We start from the raw sequence: 15,802 nt of genomic DNA on the forward strand, positions 1-15,802 counted from the left end.
TAATTACCTTTCAATTGGCCACTCAATTCTCAACCGTAAAATGTAAAATGTCAGGTCGTGCATTAGATTTTATTTTTAATTTATTTTCTTATTTTTTAATTGGTCATTCACTTCTGCATTTCTCATGTAATAGAAGTTTTATTTTTTTCTTAAAAAAAAATATTTTATTTTTAATTTATTTTTCTTATTTTTTAATTGGCTATTAACTTCTCATGACGCATAGAAAAAACTGTCAAGTCGTGGTGTATTGTATTTTATTTTTAATTTTTTAATTGACCATTAAATTCTCGTGGACAAAGATCGTGATGTAACAGATGTTTTATGCTTTTTTTATAAAAAAAACTTTTTATTTTTAATTCATTCCTTTTATTTTTTAATTGGCCACAAGCACGTATTATTTCTATTAATAGAAACTTGATATTTTCTTAAAACTCTAGTTTGTTGACACGTGTCAAACTTGCCAGTTTATCATGTTTGCTTTATTATAATGTATAGATGTCAAAACACATATAAAGCCAATTCCAAACGATTACCACAATAACTCAACATATATAAATAAAAAATAAATAAAAGACCAATTCTAATTACAATATGTATATATATAACATAAAGTCTAATAAACACTCAATATATTGAATAAAAAAAAAGTAGGCACTCAATATAATTCAAAGTTTTAATCAAAAAATATAATTCAAAGTTGAGGTGTACAATTAATGGATAACAGCGTAGAGGAGTCATTTAATTGACCAGAAAATTCAATCATTTTCAGAAATTCCACGGCCAGCTGATATAATTTGAATAACAAATTACAATTTGTTAATCAACTCTTATTACATATCCTATTGTGTAATAAACTTAAATTAAATAAAAGACTTCATCCGTCCTAAAATTATCATCACATTTGAACATAAGAAAAGATGATAAATAAATGAAATATAATGACAATTTTACACCATTTATCCTTATTAATTATTGGTATATATTTTTTATCAAAAAAAAAATATGTATCATCATAAATGGTCTATAATGTATTAGTTTGAGAATACAATTGAAAGAAAAATAATAATTAAAATTGTATCAATGAAGATTGGAATGTTGAAGAAATTTTATAAAAGATGTTCAGAATTCGATCTATGACGCAAACAATTTACTCGATCCTTCCACTAACTAATTATTAATCACTATTAATTGCCTACTAAAATAATTTACATTAGAAACTCAGTCGCTGTTTTGAGACAATTTTATTTTTATTGGTATGATTAGTCCCTTTTCTTACACTATCACTCTCACTAGCATATGTTAAGCTGTCTGAGTTTATGGTCTGATTTATCTGTGATTTGTTTAATAAAAAAAAAAGTTAGGTTTAATTTATTTTTAAAGTCTATTTATTTAAATTCATGCTTATAATAAAATCTATAGACCTAACATACTAGCCTATATATATTTTATTATTTATTAATGTTATTTATTATTATTTATTATATTTTAGCCTAATGTATAATATATATATATATATATATATATATATATATATATATATATTTTCTTTTGATTTTGAAGGTTGATAAACAAGAGTTACAAATCAACTTGAAAATTTGATATCACTTTTTTTTTGTTCCTTGGGATTTGAATGTATTTTGTTGGTTGATATGGGTAACTGTTTATGGGGTTTATTTTTTTTTTCTTCTAAGAAGGTTGTTGCATTGCAGACTTGATAGTTATTATTTTATTGAATTTGATTATAATTTTATTAGTTTTCCTTGTATAGAAATACATAGTTTAACTTATTCAAAAAAATATATATAAAATATAAAATATAACATTTAAATGTTTTAAGGTGAATAAGACTTTTAAATAGACTTTCAGGTCAGACCAGACTTTTAAAAAGGTCAAGACAGACTAAAAAAAACATATGATAAGTCGTAGGTCAAACTTATACCAAAAAAATTAATGGTAGACCAGATTTAGGCCTTTTAAAGTCTGGTATAGTCTGATCTATTTTCACCCTTAGCAGTGTTTCAAATCATATTGTAGACTATTAAAGATTGTTTTTGACAACCTAGTTGGGGTCAGGCACAAAGATACAATTTTATATTCATTTTATGTTAAAATATTGTGTTTTTAAATTTTTAAACTGTTTGTTCATCTAATTTTAATGATAATTTTGAAATGAATTATTATCGTAGATATAAGATAAAATATTAGTTTTTTTATTAGAAATTACATCGATTGGGAGCAATACAATTCAAAATTACATAAACAAAAGATGATGAATCTGTAAACAAATTTACTGCATCTAGGTTAATAACATAAAACGGCAAAATACCTATAATTGTAAAAATAATCTACAAATATGATAAAATTGAAATGTTTGAAATACACGTGTCTCTAGAATTGTAACGTTGACGAACAAAAGTCATTGATTGAATTTGAATGTGTATTTGATCAAAGTTAGTCTGTTAATTTAAATCAAATAAATATCACACCAAAACGGAAAATCGAACGCCGCATCAAGACAGAAAAATTAAATATATAAAAAAACGTATATTTAATTAAAAGAAGAAGAAGGGGAACGAGTTGGAGAGGTGATTTCAAACTAAAAAAAATGACCTTAAACCACCTCATTTTAATAGATAGATGAAATATAATTAATGAAGATGCATTTTTACAAAAAAATTATTTCTAAAATGCTTATATGTTGTTTTTAGTCCACACAAATATATCATTTTTTAGTTTAGGCCTTAATAAAAATATTTTTTTACTAGAATCTATCGAAGGAAATATTGTATTTTCCGTTAAAAAATCATTGTTCAAATTATGAGGTAACCTAAACCATACCCTCGTTAATTCTTTAACAATTTAACTTTCCTAGAGATCCTTATAAATGTTTGATAAGGTGTCAATAAATGATAAGGGCAGTTTTGTACTTTAGAAATTAGAAGTGAAATATAAATAAAGAAATAAAATATTTAAGGAAAAAAATATATCTAATTTAAAATTAAAATTAAATACGTCAATAAACATTTCTTTATATATTATTTTTTACTTTCTTGTAATCACCTCCTAGAGCAATAACTATTTCTCTTGTGGAAAATAGAGCAATAACTTTCTTGTAAACTAATTTTACAGTGACATTATGTCACACATTAATATTATGCGCCCATTGTAAAATGGTATACATATTAATATTATGTGCCCATTAAACTCTTTGTTTTTGGAATCGAACGCATCAAACTTCTCAACTAATTATAATTAATAGGCTTAATTGCACTTTTGGTCCCCCTATTATAGCTGAAAATTGAAAGTAGTCCCCCCATTTTGTTTCTCCCCAGTTTTAGTCCCCCAAACAGAATTTGAGTCCAAATCATGATGAGTTGTCATTTTTTTAATGACGTGTCAATAAAAAAGCTGACGTGGCAGACGCTTACGTGGAATAAACTTATTATTATATTGGGGCTGTTTTTTAATTTAGGGTTCAAGCTTTTGTTGAATGATATGCTTCTAGTTCAAGCTTAGGGTTCATTTTTTTTAATTTAATTTTAACAATTAAATTTTATTTGTAATAATGATTTTTAACAATTATAATAATGATTTTTAAAATATAAATTATATTTTTTAATTAGAAATAATATAATAATAAGTTTATTCCACGTAAGCGTCTGTCACGTCAGCTTTTTTATTGACACATCATTAAAAAATGACAACTCATCATGATTTGGACTCAAATTCTGTTTGGGGACTAAAACTGGGGAGAAATAAAATGGGGGGACTACTTTCAATTTTCACCTATAATAGGGGGACCAAAAGTGCAATTAAGTCTAATTAATAAGAATATTTAAATAAATTAAACTCATTTAAATATTAAAAATCAACAAAACTAATTATTTTTTAAAAAAACACATCTACAACTCAAAAAAGCCAATTAAATGAAATGAGAGAGGGGGCGTATATGAGAATTTTCTCCTTTTCTCATATTTGAACAAGACCTCCAATTCTTTACTTTTTGGCTCTAACTAGTTGAACTCAATAATACTTGTATGTCACAACATTTTGGGTACAAAATTTGAGTATGTATGTAGAGCTATCAATTTGATAAGTCCCCTAATTATTGGCCTCAGCTAGGGATGGGAATAGGCTAGGCCGTCCGACAGGGGTCTATGACCTGACCTACTTATGGCCTGGTCTGGCCTGTTTAATAAGAAGGTCATACTCAGGTTGTTTTTAAAGCCTACTTATGTAAATAGGTCATGCTCAGACTTGTAAAAACGCCTATTAGGCCTGATAGGCCGGACTATATATATTTTATATGTATTTTATTCTCTATTTTTTCTTCTTCTAATTTTCATTGCACTCACTCCAACAAACATGTATGAAAACAACATATTATTTTATAAAAACCGATATTTCCCTGTTCTATATAGAAATTATAAAATAAGATAAAAATATATTCAACAATGAGAGAATTATTAAGTACATCAAATCAAATAATACATACGATTTATATGTCAATAAATAACAACTAATTAGTATAATTAACTAATTAATATAATTACCTAATTATATATAGTATTTTACTTGTATAATTAATTAATTCATATGTTTAATATCTCCTCGCAAGCTAGATTTACTTTTAGCTTCAAAATTACAAAAAAAAATGTTGAAAATACATCAACTAGAAAGAATATGAAATATTGGTAATGCTTAAACTAACTAACTATATATAGTATTTTACTTGTATAACAATTAACCACTCTAAAAATTTATATTTGTATGTTAAGTCTAGAATACTTAAATTATGAAATTATTTTTGTAATCCCACATTTCTCTCTATTATCTCTAACCATACTAATCTTACTTCTCCTTTATGTATCCATCATGAGTCACATACTTATATCATCTTCTCTTGACTCTTTGAAATGATATTTGTGTAAATGAGTATAGAATGATTGTCTCAAAAGTAAAATTGTGATATAACTTATGATTTTGATGAAACTTTTACATATAAATTTAATTGAATGTATGGAAGTAGATAAATTTTATAAGAAAAAATTTTATATGTTAAAAAAAAATTGAAAAAAGAATAATTATTATTTGTGAAAACCAAATTATATAAGGTTATATGATAGCTGTGGTTGGTATGCTTTGATATATGCTAATCACTTATGATGAATTTCAACTAGACTTGATATGATATACGTTAATAGATATATTAATTAATATAGATGTTAGTTAATATAGATATTGTAGTGTATGTTCTTGTAATTTTAGATTCTATACAATACTATACTTTTTATTTATCTATTAAAATTTTAAAAATTTGATCACCAATGTTTTAGTTCAAACTCCATCATTGTATATAATGAAACTATTGTTTTTGAAAAGTGACATATAATTTTGGAAAGAGAGAGTGATTAATATTACAATAAAAATTAAAAGTTAAAAGGATCATTACACATTTTTTACATATAAGTCATATTTTGGTGCGTAAAATAGACATATTTTAAAAGAATCCAAATTTTACTTTTTATTTCAATACTTTTGAAAAGGAACAATAGACATATTTTATCCAAATTTTTGAAAAGAAATTTTCTACAAATATGCTGATACACTTGTCAAATTTTAAAAAGTTATAGTTAAAATTAATGAATAATGGCAAAATTAAATATAAAAATCTCTTGGTGCGAAAACTCTACATATACATTCACATAACAATGTGCACTATTATACCAATGTGCTACTATTTTTGTTAAATTTAACGAAAAAAACATTAATATTATCCAATAAATTAATCATCTAATATTAAAAAATTTACAAATAATTGGAAAATCGAAAATATAAAAATATAATCTACGTATAAGTTATAATGGTCGATTTTATTCCAAATTTTAATATATAAATATATATATTAGTAAAAAATAAAAATAAAAATAAAAAATCTAAAAAAGATTAACAAAAAATTTTAAATTTTGGAATTATCTAAATATTAAGAAATTCATAAAAAGTAAAAAATAAAAGAAAAATCACCGCGACATATAATATGTAAACATAACGGCTAGATTTTATTCCAAATTTAGAAATAACATGTATTTAGTGGGTTTTATTTTTCAATACCCCTTTTCCCAAAAAAAAATTACACAAATACTCTATTTTCAAATTTATTAACCAAAATACCCTTTTTTTTTAAGTCACAAGTCGCCGTTTGGAAAAGCGACTTCCGGAAGGATTAAAAAAAATTAATTTTTATTCAAATAATAAAAATAAAATATATATATATATAATTAATATAAATATAAAAATACATAAATACAAATTTTAAATTACGATAAAATTTTAAATTACATAATTCATTAAAAAAATCATAAATTTTACAACGATTAAGATAAAATTAATGTCGAAGGTGGCCTCAAGTACCACATTGTTGAGGTTTTCTCACACGTATGAGATTTTGACGTCGCCTTGGTACATCACAAGTTTGTTGTTGTTATTGTTCTTCTTCTTGCTGTTGAGGATGCCTATGAGGAAGTGCTGCAGAAGAACTACTTCTACCTTGAGTCCAATTGGATATTTGATTCAACGGAGTATATGCATTCCCAAAGCTTTGAATTTGAAAGCTTTGTTGACACATATTATTCAGTAATTGAGTAGCAGACTCAAGTGTATTATAACGAGTGTTGAATGTGTTATACAACAATTCATCTTCGCTTGATACAAAGGATAGTCGATGATTATCTTCTTGATGTGGTTGTTGGCTGTCAAAATTAAATTGTTCTCATGTCGTGAACCCGTAAGATTGATGTGGTGTGTGGGTAAAAGTATGAGAAAAATTAATTTTTATTCAAATAATAAAAATAAAATATATATATATATAATTAATATAAATATAAAAATACATAAATACAAATTTTAAATTACGATAAAATTTTAAATTACATAATTCATTAAAAAAATCATAAATTTTACAACGATTAAGATAAAATTAATGTCGAAGGTGGCCTCAAGTACCACATTGTTGAGGTTTTCTCACACGTATGAGATTTTGACGTCGCCTTGGTACATCACAAGTTTGTTGTTGTTATTGTTCTTCTTCTTGCTGTTGAGGATGCCTATGAGGAAGTGCTGCAGAAGAACTACTTCTACCTTGAGTCCAATTGGATATTTGATTCAACGGAGTATATGCATTCCCAAAGCTTTGAATTTGAAAGCTTTGTTGACACATATTATTCAGTAATTGAGTAGCAGACTCAAGTGTATTATAACGAGTGTTGAATGTGTTATACAACAATTCATCTTCGCTTGATACAAAGGATAGTCGATGATTATCTTCTTGATGTGGTTGTTGGCTGTCAAAATTAAATTGTTCTCATGTCGTGAACCCGTAAGATTGATGTGGTGTGTGGGTAAAAGTATGAGGATATGGTGTGTCGGTAAAAGTATGAGGAGGCGGTTGAGTGTCATGAGGTGTTGGTATATAATATTGATTTTGTTGTGTTGTGTTGGACATTGATTCTTGAAAAAAATGTTGGCTAGATTGTAGTGGAGGTTGAGGTGGATTGACACGATGATCAACCAATTGGTTTTCTACATAAATATATCGTTTAGAATTTTTGCAAAACCAAACCATGTATTCATAACTTGGTTTAAATTCAACATTTAGAGGTTGACCATGAAGAATAATGCCCAACTATAGTCATTTTCATAGAATAATGTCCAACTATAGTCATCTTGTTTATGCAAATCTACCTTATGATACTTTCTCATGTTCCTCGGGGAATGTGGAATTTCTTGAGGTAGTCCAAATTGTAGTTTCACTCTATCGGTTTGATGTATTTCTATTATGTAGAAACAAATCAAATATATAGATGCATTCCATAGCCGATTGTCTTCTGGATGATCGTATGTTAGACGTAGGTAGAGCCTCTAGAGAAACTGATATATAACAAGTTTGTTAGTAATATATGCATAACAATAAATAAAATAATAGAAATAAAGTAATGTTTTAATATATTACATCGTTAACGGTTATGTAATCAATTTTTGATCGATATCCAGCGATATGATAACGAGGTGTATTGCCAAATTTCATACCCTTTCCAATATATCTATGAAAATAAATTTGAATGTTAGTGAATTAATTAATAGTTTTATAAATATAATATTTACCTTTTTTAGAACGGAAAATGAAGCTCAAGATTACTTATTGGTGCAAGAAATGGCATACGGTACCATGTCTACGTTTGAAGTAGATGTGAACATTCACCGATCGACATAACACCAGGTTCAGACGCACGACACAATTCTCTATAAAGTGTTGTCAAACACGCTGAACCCCAATTGTATTCTCTCGTCTCTCTCAAATCTCTCAACAAGTACAACTACATAATATATACTCTGTTATGGGATTTGTCAGGAATTAATATGTCGCCAATCAATTATAAAATGTATTCTCTACAATGTATAATTATTTCTTCATTCGATGATTATGGAGTTAACATTGAAAATGTTTCTCTTAGCCATTTTAATTTTATATAATTCTCTTTTCTTTGAGATTCAGGTGGCATGACTCCTAACAAATCTAAAAAATCATATGTCCATGATACCATAGTTGATTCAGTTACTGCTTTACCCCCAACACGAAATCCAAGTAGCAGTGCAACATCTTCTAATGTTATGGTACATTCACCCATTGGAAGATGAAACGTGTGGGTTTCAGGTCTCCATCTTTCAACTTAAAGCAGTAATAAATGAATTTTCTATTTTATAACTTTCTAATTGTGATACGTTATCAAACCCGACTTTATTCAACAATGGAATTATTAAAAAAATTTGGTGCACGTGTTTATGGCTAAGCGATCTTAAATTTTGAGATGAATCCTGTAATAAGCAAAGATTAAAAATATATTTGAAGATATTAGAATGAGATGAATCCTATATTTACAAGAATTATAACAAAACTATATTTTAAAATGAAACTTAGTATAAAATATATAAGAAAAGATTGAAAATATAACATAAAATATTGTATTGCTTACAAAATTTTGAATGTGGTGTAGCGCTGATATGTGATTATCATCATTCCATAACAATGTCATTTAGATGAAATATAAAGAGCAAAGAAGAGTGAAAATATAAAGAAGAGTGAAGAAATATATATATATATATATATATTTAAATATATACATGTTCAATTAAGGACTTCAATGACCAATAAAATGTTATACATGGCTTCACACAAGAAAGCACTTTGAAAATGAACACTTCTAGACGGAGAAGACTGAACATGACAGAGAGATTATCACGTTTTTGCAACTTCCCAATGTGGGAATATCTTCTGATTCCCAGCTAAATCATAGTTGGAAAGGCGATTTCTCAAAGCACCATTCAAGGTTGCCTTTTGGAATGGCGACTTGCAATATCTTGTCACAAGGTCTCCTTTTGGAATGACAATGGCGAAAATCTAGAGCAAGAACCTCATGTAATTGCAACGACATACGGTCCACCATTCCATATGTGTAATCTAAACTTGGACTATGCTTACCAATCCTCCGAATTTGATATGCCATCTAATGAACCACCACCATTAGACGCATCTCTTGAGATTGGAATGAAGTTTAATAGCAAACCAAATTGTCAACTTGCAGTTAAGCATTATCACATAAAACACTCAATCAATTACCGTGTAGTGCAATTTGATCAATACAAGTATGTAATTAAATGTGTGAATCCACAATGCTTGTTCAAATGCAGGGCTTCGTTAAGCCAAAAAAGTAAGCAATGGGTGATTGGTCATTTGAAGGGGCCCCACAATTGCACAAATTCCTCTATGTCACAGGATCATATCAAGCTTGACTCTAACATCATATGCGAAAGCATAAAGTTGCTTTTGAAAGTCGATCCATCAATTAAAGTGAATGTGATCATTGCACATATTCGAGAACGATACAACTACACAATCACCTATAGAAAGACATGGATGGCAAATAACAAAACTATCGAAACGATTTATGGGAACTGTGAAAAGTCTTACAATGACCTTCCAAGGTGGTTGTTGGCTATGCAAAAATTTCTTCAAGGAACTATTATGGAAATGGAAGTATCACTTGCATATTCTGATAATACTTTGTTACAGGGGTCAAAAAATTTCAAACGACTATTCTGGACTTTCTCTCTGTGCATATCTGAGTTTAAATTTTGTAAATCATTTATCTTAGTGGATGGAACTTGGTTGTACGACAAGTACAATGGGACTCTTTTGCTTGCTATTGCACAAGATGGAAACAAAAATACAATTAACATTGCTTATACACTTGTGGAAGGTGAGACGTGCGGTGCTTTGAGTTTTTTTTTTTTTGTTGAAAAATCTAAAAAGGTATGTAACACCTCAAGTCGATGTTTGTTTGATTTCAGATAGACACTAATCCATTAAAAGTGCTTATAATAATCCAAATAATGGTTGGCATGATCCTCCGTCAACACATGTGTACTGCATCCGACACATTGCACAAAATTTCATGAGAGAGTTCAAGGACAAGGAACTTCAAAGAAAACTTGTTTGTATGTGTAATGATCTAATTCTTCTTAGTATATTTTTCACTTATCACTTTATCATATTTGATAATTTTTACATCATTTATAACATGATATGCATTAAATGAGCCATCATTCAAATATTACCGCAATGAAATCAGGATGGCAAATCCAGAGGCTCTAAGATGGATAGATAATATCCCCCCTAGAACAATGGACTATGACTTATTCTCAAGTTCGACGATGGAGACACATGACAACAAACATTTCTGAGTCAATCAACGCAATGCTCAAGGGTATATGCAATCTTCCAATCACTGCTTTGGTACAATCAACATACTTTAGATTGAAAGTTTTATATACAGAAAAGGGACAACAACATTAGACATCATTAGCTTATGGACGACTATACACAGACGATTACATGGACAAGATTAAATATTAAGTTGGTAAATCTAATACTCAACAAATCATGCAAATCGACTGAAATTGTTATTCTTTCATGGTGCATGAAACAGTAAACCCAAGAAAGGTGCGACCAATTGGTCACATGTCATAGCTACATGTTCTCACGCTCGTCAAAACTATTTCGTGTTTTTACTTGACATGTACAAGGTTGTTAATGTATTTAACATCTACAAAGAAGAGTTTCCACCTATACCCAATGAAGGATATTGGCCCACATATGAAGGTGAAACATTGTACCACAATCCTGAAATGCGGATAATTAAAAAAGGTTGTCCAAATAGTACCCGTATTAGAACTAAAATAGCCGTTAAAGAAAAAGTACTAAGAAAATGTGGATTATGTCGGTTAACTGGTTATACTCGAAAACAATGTCCAGATGTTATAGGTAGCTCTAGTCAATCTATGTAATTTAAAATTTGTATTTATGTATTTTTATGAATTATATTGATTATATTGATTATATATATATATATATATATATATATATATATTATTTTTGTTATTTGAATAAAAATTAAAAAAAAAATTATTTTAAAAACATCCTTTAGGAAGTCGTCATAAAGGAAGTCGTCATTCCAAATGGCGATATGTGACTTAGAAAAAAAAATTTGGTTAATAAATTTGAAAAGAGAATATTTAGGTAAATTTTTTTTGAAAATGGAATTATTTAAAAAAAAAAATCCTATTTAGTTGAAGAAAAACATCTCTTAAAAAATACGGACAAATTTTAATTAAATTATTATTTTAAAGATACTTTTATTTTAGGTAAATAAACTTTAGGTATTTAGATAAATACTTTTATTTTTGACAAAGTAAGTCAAAGATTAATTGAGTATATTATTATTTTGCTAAATATTCATTAGTCAAATTGTGAGGAAACATTTATTTTTATTGACTCAATTGTGAACTTTAAACCATATTAATTCTAATTTATGTTCTTGAACAATTAAACCTACGTAGAGATCCTTATAATTACCACTACATATATATCCTCATTCATTAATAACACCATCATCATTAATAATATGGGATTCCTTCCTCACATTTTTGTGTTACTTTTTCTCTCATGCATGGTTTCAGCTACAAATTCATCTTACAACACTTTCATTCAATGCCTAGTGAATAATTCACAACCTTCACACCCTATAACTTCAGCAATTTTCACACCAAACAATTCTTCATTCTCTTCAGTCTTACAAGCCTACATAAGAAACCTTCGTTTCAACACAACAACAACACCAAAACCATTTCTCATAATCACAGCATTGCATGTTTCACACATACAAGCATCAATAATTTGTGCTCAAAAACAAAACTTTCAAATGAAAATAAGAAGTGGTGGACATGACTATGAAGGTGTCTCTTATGTAGCTGAAGTTCCATTTTTTATACTTGACATGTTCAATCTTAGATCAATTGATGTTGACTTAGAGAATGAAACAGCTTGGATTCAAAGTGGTGCAACACTTGGTGAAGTTTACTATACAATTGCTGAGAAAAGTGAAATTCATGGTTTTCCAGCTGGTGTTTGTCCTACTGTTGGTGTTGGAGGACATGTTAGTGGTGGTGGTTATGGTAATTTGATGAGAAAATATGGTACTTCAATTGATAATGTTATTGATGCACAAATAATTGATGCTAAAGGTAGATTACTTGATAGAGAAGAAATGGGTGAAGATCTTTTTTGGGCTATAAGAGGTGGTGGTGGTGCTAGCTTTGGTGTTGTTCTTTCTTACAAAATTAAGCTAATTAAAGTTCCTAAGATTGTCACTGTTTTTCTTGTTCATAGAACTTTGGAGGAAAATGCAACAAACATAGTTTATAATTGGCAACATGTAGCACCAACTACAAGTGATGATCTTTTCATTAGGCTTATGTTGGAAGTTGTAAAAGATGCAAAAACTGGAAACAAAACTATAAGGGCTGGTTTTGTAGCTCTATATCTTGGTGACTCAAAATCTCTTCTTTCACTAATGAATGAGAGTTTTCCTCAATTGGGTTTGAAGGAAAGTGATTGCATTGAAACAAGTTGGATTAAATCTCTTATGTTTTGGGCTAATATCAATATAACTGAAAAAGCTGAGACTTTGCTTGATAGACAACCACAATCAATGATTTACTTGAAAAGAAAATCGGATTATGTGAAGAAACCAATTTCAATGGAGGGTTTGGAAGGGATTATGAAGAAGATGATTGAGTTGGAAAATGTAACATTCTATTTCAATCCTTATGGTGGAAAAATGAATGAGATTTCATCAAATGCAACTTCTTTTCCTCATAGAGCTGGTAATTTATGGAAGATTCAATATCAAGGTAATTGGAATGAGGCAGGGATAGAGGCAGCATCTTATCATATAAATGTTACTAGAGAACTTTATAGTTATATGACTCCTTTTGTGTCAAATAATCCAAGAGAGGCTTTTCTTAACTATAAGGATATTGATTTGGGAGTTAATCATAATGGTAAGGATAGTTATATTGAAGGAAAAGTTTATGGAGTTCAGTACTTCAAGGATAATTTTGATAGATTGGTGGAAATTAAGACTAAGGTTGATCCTGGTAATTTCTTTAGGAATGAACAAAGCATCCCTACTCTGCCTAATAGGAAGAGAAGAATCATACACTGACTTCTTCATAGCTAACTAGTTGTTTAGTAATAACTTTGAATTTTTGACAATAAGCATGTTTTGAAATAACTTTGATTGTTGAGTAATAAGATTTTTTTATAAGCATGTTTTGTAATAAGTTTGATATCCTTTTAAAAAGTTGCATTTACCTGCATCTATGTGTATTATTTAAAAAATAGAATCTTTTTTAAAAAAAAATTTTGTTGGGAAGTGAGGAGGCTGAAAAATTCACCGGAATAAATTGGAAAATGATATTACTTGAGGGCGAGAGGGGTAAAGGCAGCATTAGTGATTCAAAAAATATATAATTCAAAGAAAAAGAAAAATATGAGTGATTGTTTGTATACACAATTAAAAAGATTAAAATAAAATATAAGTGATTTTTATTCTAAAAATATTATTAAAAAAATGAGTGAATAATTTATTTCTATAAAAAAATTATAGAATTTATATTTTGCAAGCATTAATTTGAGATATATTTGTAAATATTGATTTTTATATGAATATTATTTTTATTTTTGTTTTACTTTTTATCTTGAGTACTATTATTTCTTTTGTTCTTTTTTGACTAATTGAATGAACTACTATTTCTTATATTTTATGTTTCATATCTCATTTCCACTTAAATTTCCGATAACTAATTATTAATTATAAGTGTTATGCCACATGTTTTTCTAAAAATATTTTAATTTAATTATCTTTTTTGGGGATTGTATATATATAGTGAACAAACTCAAAGTACTATCTTTTACAACAAAAACACTAAATAATATTAGGAATGATAAAGTAGTGATACTTAATTTTAATTATTTTTGTCGTTAATTAAAATTATGCTCTGATTTTGATTAAATATTTTCTTTTGTATTAGAGGAATAAAATATGTATATGAGCACTAATGTATAATTTAATATTTTTATTTAAAAAAAATATACTTTTTTTTTTGTGCAAAAACTTGCTAATTTAAGTTATCGTGTTTCAATATTTTTGATTTATTTTAATTTAAACTTCATTTGATTGTTTAGACATAAGTTTAATTACTAATTTTTAATATGTAATTATTAGGTTTTTATATATTTTGTGGTAATTTATGGTTGCTACAAAAATTAAAATGTAATTAAAATATTGTGATTGGTATTTTAATTTCAAACTAGGATAGATTAGTATTAAAAAAAAAAAAGGGATAATACAATAAAAAACCCTCACATTGTTATACACCATCACATTCTTATAGAATACTAATTTTTAACTTATATTTCACTCATTTTTTATTTTCTTTTTATTAATTTTTCGTCTACATCTCTATAATTAAAAAATCAACAATAAAAAATATCTCTTATCACAAACTTGATTTAATTGTCATTTATTTTTTTAATTCATTGTATATAAAAATACATCACAATATTTTAATTACATTTTAATTTTTGTAGCAACCATAAATTACCACAAAATATATAAAAACCTAATAATCACATATTAAAAATTAGTAATTAAACTTATGTCTAAACAATCAAATGAAGTTTAAATTAAAATAAATCAAAAATATTGAAACACGATAACTTAAATTAGCAAGTTTTTGCAAAAAAAAAAAAAGTATATTTTTTTTGGGTTTTTTATTGTATTATCCCTTTTTTTTTTTAATACCAATCTACCCTACTTTGAAATTAAAATACCAATCTGCCCTACTTTTTGGCCCCAGATAAAGGTCGCATCCTGGGGCTGCGACTTCTTGAAAGCCAAATTTTTTTACTTCAACACATGGTCGCATCCTGGGGATGCGACCTCCCACTTGGGATTTTTTTTTTTTGTTGAATTTTGGGTGGATAAAATGTTATATTTATTATATTTAATAATAATAATGGGTATATTAATAATTAGTATAATAATAAAAATAATAATAATAAAAAGAAAATTCTATTAATAAAATAAAAATACTTTTATTATTTAATAAAATAAAAATACTTTTATTTTAATATTATATATTATTTTATTGTTGAATTTTGTTATTTACTATTAGATATATTATATTTATTATTATTAAATATTTTAAAAATAATTATAACATTAAAAAATACAAATTATTGTTATAAATAATTAAAATAATTAATTTAATATTATTATATAACTTTTAATAATTATTATAATAAAAAAACAATAATAATAATAAAAAGAAAATTCTATTAATA

The 15,802-nt window shown here is 27.0% G+C and overlaps 1 protein-coding gene across 1 annotated transcript; it reads left to right on the forward strand.

Moving 5' to 3' along the window:
- The first annotated feature begins 12,017 nt into the window (after nucleotides 1-12,017).
- Nucleotides 12,018-13,619, forward strand: LOC101508899 (berberine bridge enzyme-like 8). Its single transcript, XM_004486516.4, has one exon. The coding sequence runs from the start codon at nucleotides 12,018-12,020 to the stop codon at nucleotides 13,617-13,619; it is 1,602 nt and encodes a 533-aa protein (XP_004486573.4).
- The last annotated feature ends 2,183 nt before the right edge of the window (nucleotides 13,620-15,802 follow it).

The sequence above is a fragment of the Cicer arietinum genome, chromosome 1 (assembly GCF_000331145.2).
Source record: "Cicer arietinum cultivar CDC Frontier isolate Library 1 chromosome 1, Cicar.CDCFrontier_v2.0, whole genome shotgun sequence".
Lineage (NCBI taxonomy): Eukaryota > Viridiplantae > Streptophyta > Magnoliopsida > Fabales > Fabaceae > Cicer > Cicer arietinum.

Bases quoted from the DNA above. Each gene is read 5' to 3' on its own strand.
- LOC101508899 (XM_004486516.4), top strand. From the start codon at position 12,018: ATGGGATTCCTTCCTCACATTTTTGTGTTACTTTTTCTCTCATGCATG.